The sequence below is a fragment of the Hemicordylus capensis genome, chromosome 4 (assembly GCF_027244095.1).
Source record: "Hemicordylus capensis ecotype Gifberg chromosome 4, rHemCap1.1.pri, whole genome shotgun sequence".
Taxonomy (NCBI): Eukaryota; Metazoa; Chordata; class Lepidosauria; order Squamata; family Cordylidae; genus Hemicordylus; species Hemicordylus capensis.
Genome location: NC_069660.1, coordinates 167,897,157 through 167,922,123, shown reverse-complemented (window position 1 = coordinate 167,922,123; position 24,967 = coordinate 167,897,157). Strand labels below are relative to the sequence as shown.

The 24,967-nt window shown below is 44.0% G+C and overlaps 1 protein-coding gene across 17 annotated transcripts in view; it reads left to right on the top strand.

Annotated features, from left to right (window-relative positions):
- Positions 1-24,967, top strand: part of DZANK1 (double zinc ribbon and ankyrin repeat domains 1) — a 213,344-nt gene that overhangs the window by 71,480 nt on the left and 116,897 nt on the right. For 9 of the 17 annotated variants that reach the window (XM_053313573.1, XM_053313567.1, XM_053313572.1 and 6 more), the window contains one exon: positions 24,779-24,911. The exons of the other annotated variants lie outside the window; for them this stretch is intronic. In XM_053313573.1, the coding sequence (XP_053169548.1) occupies positions 24,779-24,911 (133 nt within the window). The remainder of the gene's footprint in view (positions 1-24,778; positions 24,912-24,967) is intronic. 17 annotated transcript variants of the gene reach the window in all.

Sequence of the window (24,967 nt, the reverse complement as noted above, 5' to 3'; positions counted from 1 at the left end):
AAGAACTCCTTGCTTTTAGTAAAGTGAAAGCGAACTTCAGAGCATGTGTCTCCCTTGGTAGGGCCCACATACTACTTCTCCATTGGGGTCTGAGTATGTTTTTCCCTTCCTTTGTGTGAGGGGGTGCTCCTCTTTTATACCTTTTTCTGGGCCTGTTATCCATATCTCACATCAGGAATGGCCATATCATTTATCTCTATGTCTTCATCCTGGTGTAAACATCCCGGTCTCCCTCCTTGACTCCCTCGACTCTCTTTACCATATCGGTCAGGAGCTTTTCATGGTCGGTTCCAGCCTGACTTTGTTTACTAATCCAGATAGAAACATCCTTGTTTATGCCCAGCTTGACCGGCTTGTGGTCACTTCTCAAAACTTAGTTGGCACCTTCCAGTCCCAAGGAAAGTGTTATTAAGAATAGCATGCAAAGAGGATAGCAGCTAACTGTGTGAATAATATGTACCCCCAAAATATGTATGTATCTGATATCTATGTGTGGTTTCCTAAGATCTTCTAAATATGATTACTCTTAGCAAGTTTTCAAGCTAGTTCACATGATTAACATTAGCATAGCACAATGCACAAACAACCTCAAGGCAAGAGTTTTCCCTCTGGTAGGCTTTGACTACAGAATAAACAATTCCATTCAGTTACTTTGGCTCAACAGAACCAAAATTCACACTTCAGTTTCTTGCAAACCAACAATCTCAGAAACAGGCCTGAGCTTAGCTTTTTGAGCTTGTAAAGCTGGTCCCAATCCCACCAGGGCACTCACCACAGTGCTAGGAGGAATGTTGGAATCTGCTTGGATCAAACTTCTATATCATGCAAACCCTGAACTAGTGCAAAAACTACCTAGGGAAAGGAGATGTACCCATCTTGAATTCTATGCATCCTTTGTGAATCCAGAGTTTTTGATAAGCAAAAAAAACTTAAGACGTGCCCCTCCTCCCAAAAAGCCCTATTCCTGAGAAGCAATGAGAGCACACCTCAGAATGCAATCATGGTCAAGTCCCAAATCAGTTATGTAAATTCAGCACCTCATAGTCATTTTGTTCTGTGCGCCATCTGAATAGCAATTATCACACCTACTCTAGACCTTCACCAAGTCTGGACACCTAGAATTTCCCCCTTTGTATATCTTAGTTTTCCCAGCTCTGGAACCTTAAAGATGAAAAATCATATCTGGAGGCAGTGCCTGTCCAGAAGCCTCAGAGTCAAGAAGTGAGGCATGGTACTCTCTGAAAGCCACCCTGCAGCTGGACACAGAGTGGAGCTGATGTGAGGGCAGAGCTGGCCAAGAGCTCAAATGGGGGCTTGTCTGGCCAGGAGGTGTATGGACTGATGAGAAATGGGTCATAGGAGGAAGGTGAATTGGAGGAACAATTTCGAGAACAGAGGGGAATCCCAGAAGGGGGCAGAAGTTCTATGCAGAATTGTGGGGGCTGTGCTGTTTAAAGAAATCAGGGAAGGGATTGAGGATGAGCAGGAGAGATGACAGTTTGATTGAAGTCCTGGACTCTTAGGGAGGAGCAAAGCTAAGGACCAAATATCCTGGAGGAGAAGGACTTGGGTAAAGGTAGAATCCTCTCCCTGCCAAGCTGAGGTGCTGGGAAAAGATTGAGAGAACCTGCAGGGATGTAGCAGAGTTTCTGGCAATCCTATTAAAACCCATTTCCCCTCAATGAGGAACCTGTGTAGTCCGACAAGGAACCCCTAGCCAGGCAAAAAAAAATCCCATAAAGAACAATTCAAATGTTTGGACCCGGGGGGGGGGAGGGAAAGACCAAATGAAAAAGGAGCAATGGCTGTTATCTCTTTCCTGATGCAAAGTAGAAGAGGAGGGGTTATTGTCATTCTAATAGATCCTGGCCCTATGGAATGCTGTGGATAATGTCATTCTCTAAGAACAACCAATCCACTGGGTGGAGTAGAGGTAGTGGTGGTGGGTTTATATTACAGGATTTATACATCGTTTTCCACATTTTAAAAAGGCTCTTCTCCACAAGTGGTGGCTGGTGGTTCCTGAGACTGGGGTGGGGCAGGGGGAGGGGCTAGTGCCAAGGAGAAGGAGAGCCAATTGTGGGCTCCTCATTTTCTCGCCAAGACCCCCTGTCTCTCACACACACTTGCCAAGCCCCACATCAAGTCTGTGTCACAGTCACACACACCAAACCCCTCTATCTCTTTCTAAGCCTCTTTTCTCTCTCTCTCTCACCAACCCTTGCCATACCTCCTTATTTCATTGTCTCACCTCCTTATTTCATTCTCCCTTTTTTCTCTTTCTCACCAAGACTCCCTCACCAAGCCTCTTTTCTCTCTCACCAAGCATCCCTCCCTCTCCAAGCCTCTTTTCTCTCTCTCCCCCCAACCCCTGACCAAGCCTTCTCTCTCTCTCTCTTTCTCTCTCCAAACCTTGTTATCCAATCCAACTTGCCTCTTTATCTCTCTTCCCCTCCCTGCCCCCCAACAAATACAAACACAGGAAGAGCTTCCTCCAATTGCTCCTCCCCCAAACTTCCTGTTTTGTTCTTATTGGTTGGAACAGCCTGCTCATCAAGTTGCTCCAGCAAATTTGATTGCTAGGAAGCACCAGCCTGACCCTGTCCACAAAAGGGAGTAAAAATGGCTGGAAAAAATATAGTTCCTTTTGGCTTTAGAGGCTGTATTTTCAATCCAATTTTTACTTCCTTGAGTGGGAGATGCCAAGAGCTGCTTACCAGGGATCACTGTTCCCTCTAAGGCATGCATACGCTCACAAGTTTTCTGATGTCTGCTCAGTTAATTTTAGATCCCACTCAGGTTGAATCAGGAAGGCCCCATTCTGAATGCAGGTGCATGCACACTGCCTTGATACTGCTGCCCAGAACAAAACTCATTCCGCACAGAGATGAAAAAAATTAGAGGGACCACTGCTAGGGAATCAGAAGCTGGAGCAGCTTGATTAGCAGCTGTTCCAGCCAGAAAGTTGCAGGCACGGGGAGGAGGGGCTGGAGAAAGCTCCCTGCCTGAGAGTTATCTAGCTGCTGGTAAGTCCAATATTCTGCTGGATCCTGTGTTAGTTTTTGTTTGGGGAAGGGGACCCTGTTCTTACTGGCCAGCCGTCCTTGCTCTCCTCCAACACCATTTTTCAGGGCTTGTTTAACTGTTCCCTCATTATTTGGAAGCAAGTCCCTTGTAAATGTAGATATAGAGTTGCAGGCTCAGTTATTAAAACACTGCTTGAAAATGCACGTGTACTCCAGTCCAGCATCCTCTTTCTTAAAATGCTCAGCCAGATGCTTCCAGAAGGCATTCAACAAAGTGCAATGAGGAAATCTCAGAAACAATTTCCACCTGTCAGGAATTCCTTTGATAAGGATCCCAAGGATTCCTTCTACAAGGAACTGCTAACAATCCCCCTATGCCTCCATAGAGCTGGGAGTAGTGGGGCTCATGGTTGTGGTGGGGTCTCGCACCACCACGACCACGGACTTCAGAACCATGTGTCAGGAATACCCTCAAAGGACCCCAAGGACTCTACTGACATAGGAACATATTTTAGGAACATAGTAAGCTGCCTTATACCGATTCAGACCATTGGTCCATCCAGCTCTGGTCTACACACACTGGCAGTGGTTTCTCCAAGGTTGCAGTCAGGAAATGCTCTCATCCCTATCTTGGAGATGCCAGGGAAGGAACTTTAAACCTTCATTATGCAAGCATGGAGATGATCTTCCCAGAGTGTTCCCATCCTCTAAAGGAAATATCTTACAGTGCTCATATTTAGTCTCACATTCAAATGCAAATGTTTAGCAAAGGGGACAATTCATGTTTGCTATATCAAGACCAGCTCTCCTCAATGAACCCCAGCTGGTCATTCTGCTTCTGTTCATTTTATTAATTTATATATTTATATTTATATACCACCTGATATCTATAGATCTCTCTCATAGTCCAAGTTACAATATAAAACCAAAACAGTTTCACAGAGTAAAACAAACAGATTAAAATTAGTTTTAAAAGCCTGAGAAAGCAGGTGTGTCTTAATGGTCTTTTAAAAAGCAATCAAAGATGGAGAAGCTCTTGTTTTGACAGAGAATACATTCCAAACCTTGGGACAGCCACAGAGAAGGTTCTGTCCTGATGACATACCTAGGTAGTTTGGGTGCCTGGACTGCCCCCGCTGTGAGGTCCCACCACCATCATGAGCCCCGCCACTGCCGCGAGTCCCCCCCACCCTCACTTCTGCCTCGAGGCTGAACCACCAATCTTGCCAGTAATTCTAGCCGCCATGTATGTGGCTGTGGGTGGGGGGTGAGTCAAGCAGGCATCCCCACGTAGCGGGCAGAGCGGAAGTGGCCACTGGGCCTGGCCTTTCAGCCCAGTGGACCTTGAGAACTGTGAAAGCATTCTACTGCACCTGCACAGTTTGAATAGAGGCTCTATTCAAACTGTGCAGGTGCACTGGAGCGCCTCACAGTTCTCAAGAGCCACTGGGCCAAATGGCTGGGCCCAATGGTCGCTCCTGCTCCACCCACCACCACGGGGGGATGCCTGCACAACTCACCTCCCACACACCCCTGGCCGCACACATATCGGCTAGAATTACTGGCAAGATTGGTTCGGTCTCACGGCAGCGGGGGCTTGCAGCACAGCCCCTCAGGCCTTTGGAGGGCCCCCCCAGACCTTGGAAGCCATGGACCAGGGCCCCAAGTTCTGGGGGTAAGAACGCTTCTGACCCCATATGATCTTAATAGGCAACAGGGTTCATGACAAAGGAGGCGCTCTCTTAAATACCCTGGACCCAAGCTGTTCAAGGCTTTATAGGTAATAACCAGCACTTTGTATTTAGCTCAGAAACATACTGGCAGCCAGTGCATGTCTTTTAAAATTGGTGTTATATGGTCCCTTTGGGTTGCCCCAGGCACTAGCCTGGCTGCATTCTGTACCAGTTGTAATTTCCAGACTACATACAAAGGCAGCCCCAGGTTACCAGCATATTTACCACTGTTTTAAGGTCATTTGCCTCCAGAAATGAGCATAGCTGATGTATCAGCTGAAGCTGATAAAAAGCACTCCTGGCCACTGCTTCAATCTGATAAACTAGAGAGAGTTTTGGATCCAGGAGCACTCGCAAGCTACGTACTTGTTCTTTTTGGGGGAGTGTAACTCCATCCAGAACAGGCAGATCTAAACCATCTCTTGGGTCTTGACCCTCCACAATCAGTATCACCATCTTATTTGGATTCAACCTCAGTTTATTATCCCTCATCCAACCTATTACTCCAGGCAGGCATTTAGGGAAGTTATGTCATTTCCTGATGAAGTTGATATGGGAAAATAGATTTGGGTGTCATTGGCATATTGATAACACCCTGATGATCTCTCCCAGTGGTCTCATGTAAATGTTAAAAAGCATTTGAGACAATATGGAGCCTTGTGGAAGTCCATACAATAACCCTCATGTTGCAGAGCAACTGACTCCAAGTGACACCATCTGGAGTCTACCCGAGAGGTAGGAACAGAACTACTGTAAAACAGTGCCATCCAATCCCTCCTCCTTCAGGATACTTTGGTCAATGGTACTGAAAGCCGCCAAGAGATCCAAAAGTATCAGCAGAGTCACACTGTCAATATCTCGTTGGAGATCAGCCATCAGGCTGACCAAGCTGTCCCAACCCCATAGCCTGCTTGAAAGCCCATTTGAAATGGGTCTAGATCAGGGATTCTCTAAGTTGGGTTCCCAGTTGCTATTGGACTTCAACTCCCATAATCCCCAACCAAAGGCCAGTGGGGCTGGGGATTATGGGAGTTGAAGTCCAATAACATCTGGGGACCCAATGCTGAGAATCTCTGGTCTAGATAATCAGTATCCTCCAAGACTGTCTGGAGCTGAGAGGAAACCACCCTCTCAATCACCTTACCCAACCATGGTAGATTAGAGATGGACCTATAGTTGCCTAACTCTGAGGGGACCAGTGTAGGTTTTTTCAAGTATGCTCTAATGATAGCCTCCCCACTTGTAGGAGTTTTTAAACTGATTTTTTGTAGGAGGTTTTTTAACAGATTTGCCCCAAAGTTGGAGGGATGGTGTCTCTTGACCTAGTTTGAAGTGTGCTAAATGTCAGGGGAATGAGATGGATAAAATAGATTTTATGAGCAGTAGAATGTTCAGGGCTTATAATGGCAGAATGTTGGAACAACTCCTCATCTTAACTATACTGGCACTACCATTATATGTAACTATAGTTAAGATGAGGAATTGTTTCAACGTACTGTGCCACTATAATCTTAACTTCTGTTTCTGGTTGGAACAATGTGCCTCAGGTTTTGGTTTCTCTTGGGCACAGTTTGAAATAGGGGTGTTCCAAACCAGTTTGGTTCAAACCGTGTTCGATTGGAACCTGGCCAGTTTGACCATGAATCGGACCAGTCACAAAAAGAGGTGGCTGGTTCACATTTGAACTGGATTGAACCTGGTTTGAACTGGTTGAAAGATTCGAGCAGCATGGCATCCGCTATTTTCGGCTTCTGTTTACAAAATCCTGCCCTTGCTATTGGTTTTGTGCTACTGTCTTCTGATTCAAAAAGAATATAAAAGGGAGTGGTACTAAACATAAAAAACGCAAAACAAAATACCACTAAATACACATAGTATGTACTATTTAAATAAATGTGAAATATACCAATTTACTACAATGTAAATAATACATAACCAATACATCACATAGTATATATTACATATTATGACAAGGTTTCGCGATAGGTCCTTGTTTCACTAATGCTTCATCAGAAATCCATTACTTTCAATCATAAAGATCCAAATTATAGATCTAAATAAAGGTCTTATTTATTAATTATTTCTTTGTGTAAACCGCCCTGAGCCATTTTTGGAAGGGTGGTATAGAAATTGAATGAATAATAATAGTAGTAGTAGTAGTAGTAGTAGTAGTAGTAGTAGTAATTATTATTATTAATAAACAGTTTCACAAAGTTAGAAACTTCACCCTGGTGACCAAGAAGATTCTTTGTTGCTTCCTCCAAAATTATTGCTTAAATTCATCCAGGAAAGTGTGAATTGTTTCACCAGATCTTTTCAGATGCTAATTACAACAAGGAATAACCATACGTTAAAGAAAAACTTCTTTACAAATGTACAGTGATAATACAAACTCACTAAGGATATAATATACTAGCATCAATAGCCAAATTTACCAAAAGGAGTAAATGAGTACTATATGTCCAGTAAAAAAAAAAAGCATTCTAAGAAAAGATTAAGAAAGTTATCCCAAATTTCAGACCATTTATTCAATTTATTTATTTTTATGAGGGCCCATTTTTCATGTGCCGCAAGCTTAAGTAGGTCCTGTACCCAATCCTCGCACTGAGAGGGATTGGGAGATTTCCACAGCCTCAATATCAATCTCTTGGCAACCAGCAGGCTCCGCCAAAGCCATTGTTTAGAGCTGTATTTTAGTCCCCAGCTGGTTGGAATAAACCCCAACACTGCATTTCGATCCTTCAGTGCAAGAGATGAATCCAGCTCTAAGTTAATTCACATAGTGACCTCTCTCCAGAAGTCTTGCACTATGTAACATTCCCAGAACATATGTGTTAAATTGGCCTGTGGATTATTGCATCTCCAACAGTTACTATTTGAGGACATTTTTAATCGCATAAGGTATAGAGGAGTCCAGTAGGCCCTGAAAATAATCTTCTGCTGGATGAGGCGCAATTTAAGATCCAATGTGCTGCATTGAACACTACTTTAAATATTTTGCCATTGCTCAGGTGACAGTTTATCAGAAAGTTCCAAGTTCCATTTGTCCCTAAGTAAATCTAACCCAGGGTCTATGTCTGTATGCACACTGGCATATAAGTACTTATTTAGTTTTGGGAGAGAGGCTATCTTAATGGCAAGCCCAAAGATAGCTGGAGTTGCTGGGGTCGCCAAGGCGTCTGGACCGAATTGAGCCGATATGGTATGTCTCAGTTGCATATATTGCCAGGCACAAGCCGGTGGTAGATGGAACTCCTCTTGCAGCTGTGATAACCGGTAAATCCCTTTATCAATCCAATGTTTCCACAAAATTGGTTGTTTGCCTATCAATATATGTGGGTTACCCCACAGTGTCATATCCATGTGGGCATAGGGATCGAAGTTTACTTGCCTTGACAGTTCCTTCCAGGCGTGTCGGGCTGCTAGTATTGTAGGGGATTGATAGTGGGGATGTTTAAGATATCTGGAGCCAAGTGCTTCCCATCCCTCCAAGGGTTTCAGTTCTGCTAGCTCCACTTGAGCCCATTCTGGCCTTTCCCCATCTGCGTTGGCATGCCAATGGATAGCTTGTGCAATTAAAAACGTGTTATGGTACAATCTAAGGTTCACTAGGTTGAAGCCCCCTTTGTCTGCGGCCTACTGGAGTTTATTAAAAGCAACCCGAGGCCTGCCATTACCCCAGATGAACCTCCTCACAGCTCTGTCAATTTCTCTAAACTATCTTTGAGGAATAAGCAACGGAAGTCCTCTTAAAGTATAAATACATCTGGGCATAACATTCATTTTTACAACAGCTATCTTGCCCCACAAACTCAGCGGAAGGTCAGCCCAGCGGAGGAAGTCTATCTTAATCTGTGAAAGTATTTTATCTAAGTTAGTTTTGACAATTAGATTAGGTTGTTTAGTAATTAGAGTACCTAAGTATTTCACGTAGTCTGTTTTCCAAGTAAAGGGCCAGGGCATATCCCTATGAGAGAGGGGCAATTTCCCAATGGACATGGCCTTGGATTTGTGCCAATTAATTTTGTATCCAGAGAGGTCCCCAAATTGGTATAGAAATTCCATAAGTTTAGGGACGGATTCCTGTGGTTTGGAAAGAAGCAAGAGGGTGTCATCTGTATATAATGCAATTTTATGTTCTTGTCCATCTGCCTCGATCCCCTTAATACCTGCATTTTGCCTCACTGCGCAAGCCAGAGGTTCAAGGGCCAAGTCGAATAGCAGATAAAGGACAGCCCTGTCTGACCCCGCAGTGAAGGGAGATGGGTCCCGTCTGTTGGCCGTTAGTATTGATCCTAGCTGAAGGAATTTTATAGATTGTCTGCACCCAATTTACGAAAGAGGTAGGGAATCTGAATTTCTCAAGAGTTGCCAATAGGAAGTCTCTATGTACTTTATCAAAGGCCTTTTCAGCGTCAAGGGACAGCAGCAGAGCCTGGTCGGTCCTACGAGACGTAATGTGGATAAGATTATGAACCAGACGTCTGTTATCTGCTCCCTGCCGCTTAGGGATAAAGCCAACGTGTCCTGGATGTATAATTGTATGTACACAGCTATTAAGACGGGTTGCCAAGATTGTAGCAAAGATTTTGATATTAACATTCAGTAATGATATTGCTCTATAATTTTCACATTGCTGCGGGTCCCTTTGTGGTTTTGGTATAAGAGACACATTTGCTACATACATCGTTTTAGGCAATTCATGTGTATTTGCAGCTTCGGTGGCCACCTCAGCCAGTAGTGGGGCTAGGTTATCAGAGAATGTTTTCTATCAATCAGACGGGTACCCATCCTCGCCTGGGGCCTTTCCAGGTTTAATTTTTTTAATTGCTTCCTGGATTTCAGCCAAGGATATGGGTGCGGCAAGATGTGTGGCTTGTGTATCAGTGAGGGTCAGAATCTGAATTTTATCTAGGAAGTGTTGGATCTCTTCACACCCATAGGAAGGGACATGATTATATAGTGTTACTGTAAGTAAAAATTTTCAAACGCTGCGTTAATTGCCTTATTATCAGTATGTAAATGCCCATTACTGACTTTGATGTCTGCTATATGGGAGCAATTTTGTATTTGTTTGAATCTAAAGGCCAGCAGTTTGCCAGCTTTTTCTCCTGATTCCCAGTACGTTTGCCTTGAGCAAGCTAGAAGGAAGTCAGCCTGCCCAGCATGTAATAGATTCGCTTCAAATTGTAGCTTCAGAAGACTAGAGTAGGAACTTCGGGCTGGGCTGGTATTGTATTTCAACCAAGCCGCTTTGAGTTTCTCTTCCAATTCTTTAATGTTCTTGAGCTCTTCCTTTTTAAAAATATGAGGCAAAGGCTATAATTCTGCCTTGTAAGTAAGCCTTAAGTGTATCCCAAAGAAGTGCCAAGCTAGTCTCAGGTTTTCTATTAAACTTCAAAAACTCTTGAATTTCAGATCCAATCATTGTAATGAATTTGGGGTCCTTTAACAGGGATGTATTTAGTCTCCAATGTTTCTGCTTCAGGTCTCCACTGTCTGTGAATTGTATTTTTAATACCACAGGTGCATGATCTGAGATAATGAGTGGGCCAACATCACATGCAATTACCTGTTTCCCCAAAATTGGGGACAAGAGCCAGAAGTCAATCCTAGAGCTTGTCTTATGGGATTTTGATAAGAAAGCAAAGTCCCTGTCTTTGGGGTGTAGTAATCTCCATACATCATAGATGCTAAGGTCCTTCATAAAACTATTTAACAGAACACGTGATTTAGATAACACAGAATACCCTGTGCTCCTGTCCATTAGGGGATTCAGAACCTCATTGAAGTCTCCTCCATAAATTGAGTTACTGTTCTCCCTTGCAAGAAACTTAGCGTGTAAAGCTGTAAAAAGGGAGGGGCAATCTTCATTGGGGGCATACACATTAGCCAAAAGGATGGTTTTGGGCCCAATCTGGGGGGCTTCCACAATGATAAATCTTCCTAGGGGGTCTGCCTCTACATTAAGGGGGTTGAACATGATGCACTTATGAACTAGGATTGCCACCCCTCTTGACCTGGAAGAGGACTCCGCCCCCAAAACATGGCCCACCCAGTTCCGTTTAAGCCTGTGAATGTCTTTTTCTGCCATATGTCTTTCTTGTAGGAAGGCCACATCTACATTTTGTCTCTTTAAATACCTAAGAATTTGGGTTCTTTTTTGTGGTGTTCCTAGTCCCTTAACATTGAAGGTAATTAAATTCATAAGTCCTGCCATAAGACATTTTTAAGGACAGACATTGCCCGAGAATCTATAGCCCTAGCACTTAATATTCTAGACCCAGCTGGTCTCTTTCACAGGCTCACTCCTTCCGAGCTTGAATTATTAAGGCCCATGTCCTGGAGTCCCACAGCTGACGCCAGAGGACAAGTCTCATTTGAGAAGTTCCATTCCAGTGCATCAGTGGGGGTGTGTGTGTCCTTGTATACCATCCAAAACAGGTGTTCATCAAACTCAACGTAAGTATATTAGAAAACAGAATGAAAAACATTTGATTCGAGCGCCTGTAAAACACAATGTATGTCAGGTTAGCCGTTCTAGCATTTGTAGGTGTGAATGCAATGGTGAGAAAGGTAGTTATGAGACAGTAGAGTGGGAAAATTAAAAATAGCAAAAAGGAGAGAATTGGGGGATAGAAACAAAAGAAAAGTGAGGAAAACATTATTAAACTTTCCAGAAGGGCCAGCTATGGGGCAAATTCCCAGTTACCCCCTACCCACCAACCCACATCCAGTACAAAACTAACATACAACAACTCCAAACTTGGAATCAACTTCACTCTCCTAGTGACCTATAGTTCTTGCTTCCGCCAACTCGCTGCAAAGGCCAGTACATGGTAGTTATCCAGGAGTAGTCTCTGTTCTTGCCATCATTGTTGAAAGGCCCGACAACAGCCAAATCTCCAGGGTTTTGCGTCTTCACTTGCGTCTTCACAGAAGCAGTCTCGGAAAGACCCCTGCTCGACTGTACATGCACACACAATGTCCAGCTATTACCAACAGAACAAGTCTCTCCCCGCCCAGAGGTGAAAAACATAAGATCGAACATTATGCTCATGGCAGGATTTTGGTTGACCACTCCTGGGTATTCAGCAGCCCCTGACCTACTGAACATTCCCTAAGCTCCCTTGGAGCCTCCAGCCTGAACAGTACTCAAAGTTAGCACTTTAAACCTAAGAGGAAGAAAGAAAAACCCACATCTCAAACTCAAGAAGAAATAGAACACACCAGACTCCTTGTAAAGAGAGAAAGGAAAAATTGCTTGCGAGAAACCCTATGTAAATAAGAGTCAGCCGTTTGCTTGCAAACTCCACAGGAAAGCTTCAGCTTGGGCCGGGTCGCTGTAGCAATGCATTCTGCCTTCCTGGATGCAGCAAAGAATGGCAGGATATTTGAAAAAGCAGGTTACATTCTTTTCTCTAGCCCAAATGCTGCAGCGTTGAAATTTCTTCCTTTGATCCATGACTGCCTTTGGGAAATCATGAAATAGATAGATCCGACCGTTATCTGGGCCCCATCAAAGAGAAACTTTCTCTCTGGCCCTTGCTAGTAGATCTTCTTTGGTTGTAAATCTCAGCAGTTTGAAAATGATGGCCCGAGGTGGAGCACCTACTGCTGGGGTGGACCCCAGGGCTCTAAGAGCTATCTCAATCTCAAGGTTGTAGTCATTGGGGAGGTCCAAGGCTTGACGTAGTAAAGTGGTGACAAAGTCAATCATGTTGCGGTCTCCTGAGCCTTCTTTCACCCCCACTAAACACAGATTATTTCTTCGGTTGTGACCCTGCAGATCGATCAGCTTATCTCTAAAAGATGCCAGTTCACGACTGGTTTGTAGGAGAGAGGCCTCTGTAATGGAGGCTTTCTCCTGTACTGCCGAGATGCATTCCTCAGTTTCTTGTACCCTGGAAGTGAGCTGTTCCATGGAGGTCTGGATTTCACCTATCTCTGCCTTAATCGCCTCCTGACCCATTTTTATGCTTTTGGTGTCACTTGCCACTCCTTAAGAAGGGAGAAGAGGGCTTTGGTATCTTCCCCTTCCTCAGCCGTGCTGTCTGAGCTTGACATCTTGGGGACTGCTTTAGTCCCACTTTTGGGGACTCCATTACGTTTACTTCTTGACCCCAGGTTGCTGCCCTCTTTCCTTCTGTCCTCTTCTTGCTCTGCTATTAAGAATGGCTTAGGGGAGGGTGTTGATGATTTATTGTAACCTGCTTTAGATATTTAAATTTGTAGGCTAAGCCAATTCCTACTCTGTAATTCTATATTGCCCACTTCTTCTTTTATTGCCCTCTCTGTTTTCTATATTGCCCTCTCCTTCCTACGTCTCTCCAAGTATGCAAATCTGCACCTTCCCGCTCTCTCACAAACAGACAGGGATGCCAACCAACTCACTCAGGAGGCAGAATAACAATGGCAATGAGAACAGTCTCTTTGTCCTGGGAGATAAGAAAGATTCGGCTGGAGGGAGAGGAAGAAGCAAGGAGGACCTGTTGCTTGATAGTCCGTTGTTTGAAGTCAAATATAGCAGGGGCAGGAGATTCAACAAGCCATCTGATATGCTAAACAGGTAGCTACAGATGTGAGCTTTCTCTGAAGGTGATAATCAGTACTTAACTAACTCATTAAAGGGTTTTTAGGATGCAGGTGGGGGCCCACGGAGCTCACTGGGAAACCGCCATTTCAGCCAGAAGAGCGCACCGGAAGTCCAATTTCTACATTTCTACATATACAGCAGGAATCTTTCTGTATACATAGAATGAATACATTACAACCTAATAGATTGGATACTGTTATGGATTTATCCTGTTTTTTGTAATCGTGGTGAATGATGGTTGTTAGATGAGTGGAATATCTAGGAGGGTTTACAGCTGTAAACAATTGAGTATTGAAGGCTATAAACTAGGAGTAAGAGAGTTGTTTGGTAATGATGTATGCGAGAGAGAGGCTGTATGTCCTGATTCAGTTCAGTTTGTCATGTTTTGATGTACTCATTTTGGTAAATTTGGCTTTTGATGCTAGTATATTATATCCTTATTGAGTTTGTATTGTTACATTTGTAAAAAAGATTTTCTTTAATAATAGTTTATTCCTTGTTGTAATTAGCATGTGAAAGAATCTGGTGAAACAACTCACACTTTCCTGGATGAATTTAAGCAACAATTTTGGAGGAAGCAACAAAGAATCTTCTTAGTCACCAGGATGAAGACGCTAACTTTGTGAATCTGTTTAGATCCTTATGATTGAAAGTAATGGATTTCTGATGCAGCATTAGTGAAACAAGGACTGATCACAAAACCTTGTCATAATATGTAATATATACTAACTGTGATGTATTGGTTATGTATTATTTACATTGTAGTAAATTGGTATATTTCACATTTATTTATATAGTTCATACTATGTGTATTTAGTGGTATTTTGTTTTACTGTCTTCTGATTGGCTAGTGATCTCCTTTCTCCTGGTTGGCTTGTTATTGTTCAAATCATAATATTATCAGGGCAACTCTTCCTCTATTGGCTGGGGGGGATGGGATGATGGAGGGGGAGCAAAAAAGATGGTGTTTCAAGGTGTAATTAAAGCCAGCCAGGCACTGACTGGCTTCACTCTGGCTCTGGATCTCTGGAGGAACAGCTAGTTGGCTGCCTGGCCAGCCTTTCTGAACCTGCTGGACCAGCCTTTTTGCTGGACCTGCCTTTTTGCTGGGTGGTCCATCTGCTGGCCCCCATCTGCTCTATTCCTGGCTGCTGAGTGTCTGTGTGTGCTCAGCATGATTGTCTGGAGTTCCTGGTGAGATTCCAGCTGAAGACGCCAAAAAGTAGATGATATGGGACTGGTGAGACCCCTGCCCCCACAATTGGTTAGGTTACATTTCTTTCCCCTCTCCTTCATTACCCCATTGTTGCCGCTTCCCCCCCCCCCACACACACAATAAAGCCTGCTTCTTTGAGGGTTTTTCTAGCTTCTGTGTGTGCGCACTGCACTAGCTTCTGTGTGCACACACACACACACACACACACACACACACACACACACCAGAAAGACCACTTAGGAATATAAAAAGCAATCGGTATGACAAAAGAAAAAGAAAAAAAGAGACAGATAAGCATCTGTCAAATGCAGAAAAAAGACAGGTCCAGCAAAAAGGCAGGTCCAGAAATGCAGGCTAGGCAGCCAGCCAGCTCTTCCTCCAGAGATCCAGAGGTAGACCCAGAGTGAAGCCAAGCAGGCACTGCCTGGCTTTAAAAACACTTTGAGTAGTAGTAGTCAAGTAACCTTTATTACAGTCAGAGACCAGCATAAAATTACACATTAAATGAAGGTAATACTAGGGAAAAGTTACATGTTACATATTACACTTTGAAACGCCATCCTTTTTGCTCTCCCCTTATCTTGTCCCTCCCCCCTCCTAAGCCAATGAGGTGGAGTTGCCCTGACAACACTCTGATTTGAACACTTGGCGATGCTGATGCACCTGCAGCGTCCTCATCCAGGGGTCCTTGCTCCTGCTGACAGTGCTAGGCCACCTAGTGTGCCCTCAACTAGTAGAAACAAAGCACGTGCCTCAGTTTCTCAAGTAGAGGACGTTGCTAGTCATGCAGTGGGCAAGCAGTCTAGTCACACAGAGGCATGTCTCATCACCTAGACCATTGGAGAGATGATGGCTCTGGATGACCAACCATTCCGGATGGTGGAGAACACTGACTTGACTTCCAGCTGCTTGCCCCTAACTACAGCTGCTTGCCCCTAACTACAAGATCCCCTGATGCACCACCTTCAGTGCGTGGGTGGGTGGGACTCCCTGTACATGCAGGGAGCTCATGTCGGGGATGCTGGAGTCAGCAAGGCCTGACATTAGCCAGCACTTCACTGCAGATCTGTGGACCAGCTGTAGTGGGATGCAGGCTGCTTTCCTGTCCCTCCCAGTGCACTGGTGGGGGCTGGAGAGAGAAGGGACCTCATCTGCTGCTGATGGCATGGCCAGTCCCTCCCATGAAGCAAAGCCCAGGTGGGCTGTTCTGCATGTGGAGCCCCTGGGGACAGACCACATGGCAGATGAGCTGTCAGTGATCATAGAACTCCAGGTGGCAGAATGGCTGCCTGGACAGCCAAACCTTTGTTGAGCATAGCCCACCAGCTGCAGTTTGTGTCCGTCCGTTGTATGGCACACACTCTGCACCTGCTAGTGACAGATGCCCTAGGCCTTGGCTAACCTTTTTTCAGAGCAGTGTCACACACATACCCGCACGCATGGCCCATGATAAAGATTATGGACTGGTGCCCCAATTGTCAGCCAAGCAGGCTGTCTGCACAGGCAGGGCCCAACCAATATTCTGAGGCCAATTCATTATCCAGGCATGAAGAGAAGAAGACTTTGAGTATGTGATTTCCTTTCTCAGCAGCTTTTGCTACTATTATTCTTTTTGCTTTCTGGTCTTATGCTGGATTTCAGGTGAAGAAAGGCAGAACCTGGGTGTCTATCTGTGCCTTCCTTGAGTTGTGGTGACTTCATGCTTGCTTAGTTTGTGAGATGTCATAAGTAAGAAATGGACAGTGGCAGGTAGGTGTGTGTGTGTGTGTGTGTGTGTGTGTGTGTGTGTGTGTGTGTACCGTCTACCCTGTTGCCCTGACAGAATTGTTTGCAGAGCTGGTGTTGGAAATGCCCAGGTGGTGGGTGATTTCAGTGTCCACTTTGAAACTAGCTTGCCTGTTGCTGCTCAGTAGTTCATAGCAGCCATGACAACTATGGACCTATTCCAATTAGTCCTAGGACCTACACATGTTGCCAGTCACACACTGGATTTGGTCTTTTGCTTAGATCAGGGTCGTGTTCTGTGGGTGGTGTCTCCTGTAGTTTCCCCATTTTCATGGATGGACCATTTCCTGGTTAAGGTTGGTCTCACAGTCATGATTGACCCCTGCAGGGTCAATCATGATGGATCCATTAAAATGGTCCACCTGAGAAGGCTATTGGATCCAATGGATTCCAAGAGGCCTTGGGGGGTTTTGTGTTTGGTTCTCCTGGTGATTCTGTCAATGCCCTGGTGGATCCTTGAAATAAAGAATTCACCAGAGCAGTAGACACGATCACTCTTAAGCATCCTCTCCCACAGCAGCAATGTCCATCTGCAAACTGGAGAGCAAATGGAGGACTAATCTCAAATTCGATAAGACCCAACATAAATCCCATTTGAAGGCTTATGCTGTGGCAATGCATAGACCTTCAAAGCAATTTTATTCTGCATGCATTGCATCTGCAAGTTCATGTCCAGCAGAGCTGTTCAGGGTTGTTAGTGGTCTAACTCAAGCCCCCTCAGTTTCAAATCTGTTCTCAGATATTTTTCTCTTCAACACTTTTAATGAGTTCTTTGATGATAAAATCTCTCACATCCAGGCTGACCTGGACTCCGGTATTCCTGCAGGGTGTCAATCAGGGTGTTGTGTGCAGAATCCCTCTTGTAGGATTAGATTGGATCAGTTTCAATTTGTGATTTCTATGGACAAGCTGCTTTGAGGGGTACAGCCTGCCACCTGTTATTTGGATCTTTGCCCAACAGGGAGGTTATTGGAGCTGGTCTAGTTGACAACATTAATGCCTCATTGAGGGAGGGCAGGATGCCTTCTTGTTTGAAGGAGGCAATTGTTAGACCACTTCTTAGGAAGCCTGCCCTAGACTCCTTGATGATGGATAATTATAGGCTGATCTCCGACTTCCTGTGGTTGGGCAAGATGATTGAGAGGGTGGTGACTAACCAGTTTCAGGTAGACTTGGACGAAGCGCATTATCTACTAGACCAATTTCAAATTGGCATTAGGGTGGGCTATGGAGTTGAGATGACCTTGGTCAGCCTGATAGATTACCTTCACCAGAGAATTGTCAGAGGGAGTGTGACTCTGTTGGTTCTTTTGGCTCTTTCAGCGGACTTCAGTACCATGACCATGGTATCCTTCTGGATTCCCTGGGGGATCTGGGGAAAGAGGCACTGCACTGCAGTGGTTGCACTCCTATCTCTCAGGTAGAATTCAGATAGTGGTGCTTGGTGACAGTTCCTCTTCAAAATGGGAGCTGTTAATGGAGTCCCTTAGGGCTCCATCATGTCACCAATGATTTTTAACATCTATATGAAACCGCTGGGTGAGGTCGTCGGGGATTTGGTGCTGGGTGCTATCAATATCCTGATGACACCCAAATCTATCTCTCCATGTCATGATTATCAGGAAATGGCATTATCTCCCTAAATGCCTGCCTACAGATAGTAATGGACTGGATGAGGAATAATTACTTGAAGCTGAATCCAAACAAGACCCAGGTGCTCATTGAAAGAGAAGCTCTTTTGCTCTAAGGCTCAAAGATGCCCTAGGTAATGTGATTATGATCTTCAGTTGTAGATTTGTCTACCTCTGTAGAAGGTAGACAAATAGATTTGTCTACCTATCAGTGGAATCTGTGTTGAGGTGTCTAGGCCCGAGTGTTTTTAACTCTCACCAGGGGAGCCATAATCTGGAGGATGGGATAGACTCTCCTGTTCTGGATGGTGTCGACTCTTAGCGACCACATAGATAGATTCTCTCCAGGATGATCTGTCTTCAACTTGGCCTTTAAGGTCTCTCAGAGGTGCATTCATTGCTGTTGTAATAGAGTCCATCCACCTTGCTGCTGGCCATCCTCTTCTTCTCTTTCCTTCAAGGTTTCCCAGCATTATGGACTTTTCAAGGTTGCTGGGTCTTTGCATAATGTGTCCAAAGTATGATAGTTTGAGCCTGGTCATTTGTGCCTCAAGTGAAAATTCTGGATTGATTTGTCCTGTGACCCATTTGTTTGTTTTCCTGGCTGTCCACTGTATCCTCAAAAGTCTTCTCCAGCACCAAAGTTCAAAAGCGTCAATACTTTTTCTATCTTGCTTCTTCAAAGTCCAGCTTTCACATCCATAGAGTGTCACGGGAAAAACCATTGTCCGAACAATTCTAATCTTTGTAGGTATAGACATGTCACAGCATCTAAATATCCTTTCCAATACCTTCATTGAAACCCTACCAAGTGCTCGTCTGCAGTGTATTTCTTGACTGCTGGATCCCTTACTGTTGATGGTCGATCCTAAAAGGCAGAAGCTATACACCACTTCAGTGTCTGTCTGTCTACCTGCCTATCTATCTATCTATCTATCTATCTATCTATCTATCTATCTATCTATTCTGAGGCTGGTTGCTGTAAAGGTAAAGTAAAGTGTGCTGTCAAGTCAATTTCAACTCCTGGTGCCCACAGAGCCCTGTGGTTTTCTTTGGTAGAATACAGGAGCAGTTTACCATTGCTTCCGCCCACGCAGTATGAGATGATGCCTTTCAGCATCTTCCTATGTACCCATTGACATTAGTTTAGTCTTGTTTATATTTAGTCAGAGTCCCATTTTTTCACTGTGCTCCTTGACTTTCATTACAAGAGCTTGCAGATCATCTGCATCCTCAGCTATCAGAATGATGTCATCAGCGTAGCGCAGGTTATTGTTGTTTCTTCTTCCAACTTTAAAACCACACTCATCTTCTTCCAATCTAGCTTATCTCAGTATATGTTCAGCATATAAATTGAATAAATAAGGAGAAAGTTTAAAGCCTTGTCTTACTCCTTTGCCAATCTGGAACCAGTCTGTTTCACCATGTTCCGTTTGGACTGTGACTTTGTGTCCTGTGTATAGAGAGAACAATGAGATGTTATGGGACGCTCATTTTCCTAACGATATTCCACAATTTGACATGATCAATGCAATTGAAGGCTTTTCTGTAGTCAATATAGCACATATTGACTTACATTTTGTATTCTTTGGCTGTCTCAATTATCCAGCATGCATCAGCAATGATGTCTTTTGTTTCTGGCCGGCTTTCAAGCCAGCCCATCCCTTTCTGCTGACTCTTCCTGGTAGCCCGACTGCCTCCTCACCCCGGCAGCCGGACCAGGCCTGCCACCGCTGCCTCCTCCCACTGGCCACCTCCTCAGGCCGGCGCAGTTTTGCCCGCTGGCCGGCCGCACGCCTCCTTAGGCTGCCCAAGTCCTTTTGGCTTTCCAACGCAGCCAGCCAACCACACCCACCAAACTCCCTGCCGCTCCTGAAGCAGCCAAACGCTTCTTCGCTCACGCAGTGCTTTCTCCCACCAAAAGGCTGGAACTCTTGCACTCACATGAAAGGTTGCTACGCATCCCCACGCATGGACCATTTTGGAGAATTCATTATATAGATTGTGCAATGGTTTGTGTAATCTGTTAAGTCTCCTTACCTTGGTATGGGTATGTATGTATTGGTTTATTTCAGCCCAAGGCCAGCATAGTATGGGTATGTAGACTTTCCTCTTCCAATCTGTTGGTCACAGTGTCATTCTCCAGATTTGCTGGCATGGCTTGGTTAGAGCCTTGACCGATTCTTCTTCTGTTGCCTGCCATATTTTTGTAGCTGTTCCATCAATTCCTGTAGCCTTCCGACTTGGTAATGACTGGAGTGCTGATCTAATTTCATCTTCCTGTACTAGAGGTTCTTGCAAGTAGGGAATATGTTCTAGAGTATCTTGGATATTAATGGTCCCTGATTTTCGGTATACTCCTTCCATCTCTGTTTGATCTTCTCTGAATCAGTTACTATCTGTCCTTTGGCATCACTTAACACACCAATTCAAGGTTGGAATTTCCTTCTGAGTTTAGAGATCTGGACGGTTACGCTCCCCCCAAAAGAATAGGTATGTAGTTTGAGAGTGCTCTTGTATCCTGGTCTCACCCTGGTGTCTCAGGTTGAGGCTATGGCCAAGAATGCTCTTTACCAGCTTTGGCTGATACCACAGCTCCACCTGTTCATTGAAGAGAATGATCTCAAAACTAGTCCATCAGCTGGTAACCTCCTAGTTGGACTACTGCAATGCATTCTATGTAGGGCTGCCTTTAAACGTAGTTCAGAAATGTATACCAAGAAGGAAGAAAGGTACCACCAAGTTCAGGAGGATGCCTGTGTGGCTAACAAACAGAGTCAGGGAAGCTATAAAAGAGAAGAAGACTTCCTTCAGAAAATGGAAGTCCCACCCAAATGAAGAGAACAGAAAGGAACATAAACTCTGGCAAAAGAAATGCAAGACAATAAGGGATGCAAAGAGAGAGTTTGACGGGTATATAGCTAGTCAAGGGGAATAACAAAAACCGCTTTAGAGTAGAAAACCTTCCAGGGAGGCAGTTGGACCCTTAGATGATGAGGATGTGAAAGGGATTATTAAGGAGGATAAGGAACATAAGAACAGCCCTGCTGGATCAGGCCCAAAGCCCATCTAGTCCAGTATCCTGTTTTGCACAGTGGCCCACCAGATGCCACTGGAAGCCAAAGGCAGGAGTTGAGGGCATGCCCTCTCTCCTGCTGTTACTCCCCTGCAACTGGTACTCAGAGGCATCCTGCCTTTGAGGCTGGAGGTGGGCCACAGCCCTCCGACTAGTAGCCGTTGATAGATGTCTCCTCCATGAAGTTATCCAAACTCCTCTTAAAGCCATCCAGGTTGTTGGCTGTCACCACATCTTGTGGCAGAGAATTCCACAAGTTGATTATGCGTTGTGTGAAAAAGTACTTCCGTTTGTTGGTCCTAGATTTCCCAGCAATCAATTTCATGGGATGACTCATAGTTCTAGTGTTATGGGAGATAGAGAAGAATTTCTCTCTATCCACTTTCTCCACACCATGCATGATTTTATAGACCTCTATCATGTCTCCCCGCAATCGTCTTTTTTTCTAGACAAAAACCCCCAGGTGTTGTAGTCTTGCCTCATAAGAAAGGTGCTCTAGGCCCCTGATCATCTTGGTTGCCCTCTTCTGCACCTTGTGTTGTAGATTGCAGAGAAGCTGAATACGTTCTTTGCATCTGTCTTCATGGTGGAGGATACTGACCATATACCCTCTCTAGAACTGACAGACAGTATCTCTCTAGGATACTGACCATATACCCACTCTAGAATTTTAAGGTTTAGCATACCTCCCTGCCGCCATGTTGCCCCCATTGTCCAGATATGACTGGTGGTCCCTGATGTGCCTGCATGTGCCAGCATTGGGAGGGGGTGGGGGAGAGGTATGCTGCTGCCCCAATGAGCTTTTACAAAAATGGACAGCGGCAGGGGGAAAGCAGAGAGTGGGGTAAGTTCACCCTCCTTCACTCTTAAAGCTAGACACACTCCGCCGTCGAACCGGCAGAACCGCCGCTTCTTTGGACCGGTTCGGAGGCCCATAAAGGGCCTCCGAACCGGTTCCGTGCACATCCCTAGTGTGCGTGTGTGCACAAAGAAATTACTTATGAAATGTCTGTTCTGAGCTCTTCTGGGCCATTCCAGACACTGTTCCTGGCCACTCCTGACTGTGAAGTGATTGATAAAAATATAAAGTTGGACAGATTTCAGCTCAAAAATACAGCTCTCAAGTGTTTCTAACACATCCCACAGTTTGGGGAATCCAGTTTAATTTTTAAGGCGTTGTTTCAAACTGTTCTCTTCTGTTCCGGCCCAGATGTTTTCACTTTATTTAGAAAATTTCACCAGATCCCTCCATCTTTACCTATCCTCTTCCCGTTCCTCATGAGACAGTCCAAAGATGTAATATGCAATGCTCATGGTTTAGACCTTTTGTTATTATGTTATAAGGCAGAACTATTTTTACTTAATGGTGTAGTCCTGTCTGACTTTCCTGTGGAATTCACTCATTGGTCAGGCCCGAAACCCTCATTGCTTATGTAGCTATTATTTATAGCTTGGCCCCGCTGGTGAGCAATTTTCAAGTTCTCCCCCACTTTGAGAGTGATCACTTCCCGATGCTTCTGACTCTCTGGTTGAAGGGCGAGGCACACCCAGTGGGCACTCAGATGTCATGCTCAGACCAAGGCTGGGTTCCCCAAAAGGTAAGATGGTCTGAGGCTCAAGCTGGGTGACATACTGACGCACTTAATTCACTTAATCTTTCCTGTCTCTGCGATGTAATTATTGTAGGGTCTGCCACTTCTCTGACAAGATCTGTGCTAGACTTCTACAAGAGCATTTTGTCTCCATTGCTTCCTGTTCTTGTTAATTTGTCTCCTCCATCCAGCAATTGTTTAAAGTTTGACAGGGAGTATGTAGTTGCAAAAAGAAATTTACTTAGTGCTCTTAAGTGTTATGCTGAGGGCACATCTAACATTACTACGCAGGAGCTCCACGCTAAGAAATTACAGTATAAGTAACTATTAAAATTTAAGAGATTCCAGTTAGTTAAGTGCTGAATTGGGCTGAATTAATAAAGGCCGCTAAATCCAAAAGCTCCACTATATTCTGGAGGCTAGCTTCACCTGTATTAAATAGAGCTCTTACACCTCCCCCATTTATTATATCTGCAGAGGTCTGGGAACGACATTTTTCTACCTTGTATAAGAAATTAGATGCAGCAGTGTGTAACATTGATTTAAGTATTGATTACTTGCCTCCCTGGAAGCCCGTCTCCTGTATGGAAGATGAAAACCTCATTAAACAATCTAAAAAAGGTAAAGTCCCGGGAATTGATTGTATTTCCATCGAAGTTTTGCTAGCAAATTTGGATTGGGGGTTCCGATGCTAGCTTCTACTTTCACGTACATAGACTTAACAGTTAAAATACCAAAGGATTGAGGCGTAGGTATCTTAATCCCCATTTATAAAAATGGGAAACATGATGATCCTGCTAACTATTGACCCATAAGCTTCTTAAACACAATCAGCAAACTATATGCCAAACATCTGTTAGGCAAATTGACCGATTGGATGGAATCTAACAATGTTTTAGCTCCTGAACAGGCAGGCTTTAAAGCAGGCCATTCCACCATAGAGCATGCTTTTACTCTCCAATTCCTAGCGGCCAAATATACGCAAAATCTTGGCTCTGCTCTCTGTGTAGCCTTATTGATTTAAAGTCAACTTTTGATTACATCTCTAGGGAAATACTAGAGGTATATTATATGACCTCTGTAGGGAGGAATCCATTAAGGTCAATGATCACAAAATGAAAATCTTAGTGTTTGTCAAATGTCCAAGATAGCACAACTGAGTTCTGCAGAGGCACAAAAATCGAGCAAGCCAACTCGTTTAAATATCTTGGAGTTGTTTTCCAGTCTTCTGGCTCGCGAAATGCCCATTTAGATTTGTCCATACAAAATGCCCGAATTTCTATAAATAAAATAGAATAATTCCATTTTACTAAAGGGGCCTCATTTATTCCAGCAGTGATTAAGTTATTTGTTGCTATGGTGGATAAAAATCAATGATTTTTTTTTAATTAAAAAAAATCGGATTTTTTTGATTTAAATCAGATTTTTTAAAATAAAATGCTTTTTGAGGAAAATATATTACCATCCAAAGGTTATTCCATCATGAAATAAAGATTAGTTTTTTAATTATGTAGAATAAGGCTGTATATTTTTAATTTTTTTGGTAAATAAATTCCATTAATCCATTCACAATGTCATGCTCTTCCAGAGGTTTTTGTAAGATTATTGGGCAGTTTCTCTGCCTACAAGATATTATCACAGATGCTTGGTTTACTTTTGCAGTTCTCAAAACTGAATTTGACTCAACAGAGATCACATGCCTCTTCTTCACAGCAAAAATGTTATGACATGAACAGAGTTGAGAAAAAGACCTTAATCCTATTGTTCTACAAACCTATGAATACAGAATCAACCCCTTCAGTGCTAAGTTTCAAGAAGTTCAGTGAAATAGAATAGAAACAATATTTTTCTGATTGTTTGGAGTGGAATAGATCTGCACAAGAAGAAAGTGAAACTAAGTGTGAGGAGGAAGGGGCAAGCAGACAAGCAGTACAAAATGAAAGTGAAACTTTCTGAGCACAATACTGCATAGCCACAGACAGACAAGTCTTTGGATCTTTTTGTGTGTATGACCTGAGGTTTATCACATTCTTTCCTTGGAGGAAAAAACCTATAATGGCAGCAGGCCGTAAAAGAGACCCAGTTGGCAATATTTTAATGAAGTTCCTTTACCTATCGGTAAGGCAGGCATGCGTGCAAAATGCAAACACTGCAACAAAGAAATGCAAGGCCTGGTGGCCCGAATGAGGCAACATCATGAGAAGTGCTGTGATGAAGATGACCAAAGAAACACATTTGAACAGGCAGGATCTTCAGGTTGGTAAACATTTTTATTGACTCATATAATATTTCTAAAGACTGCCTTGAACTGT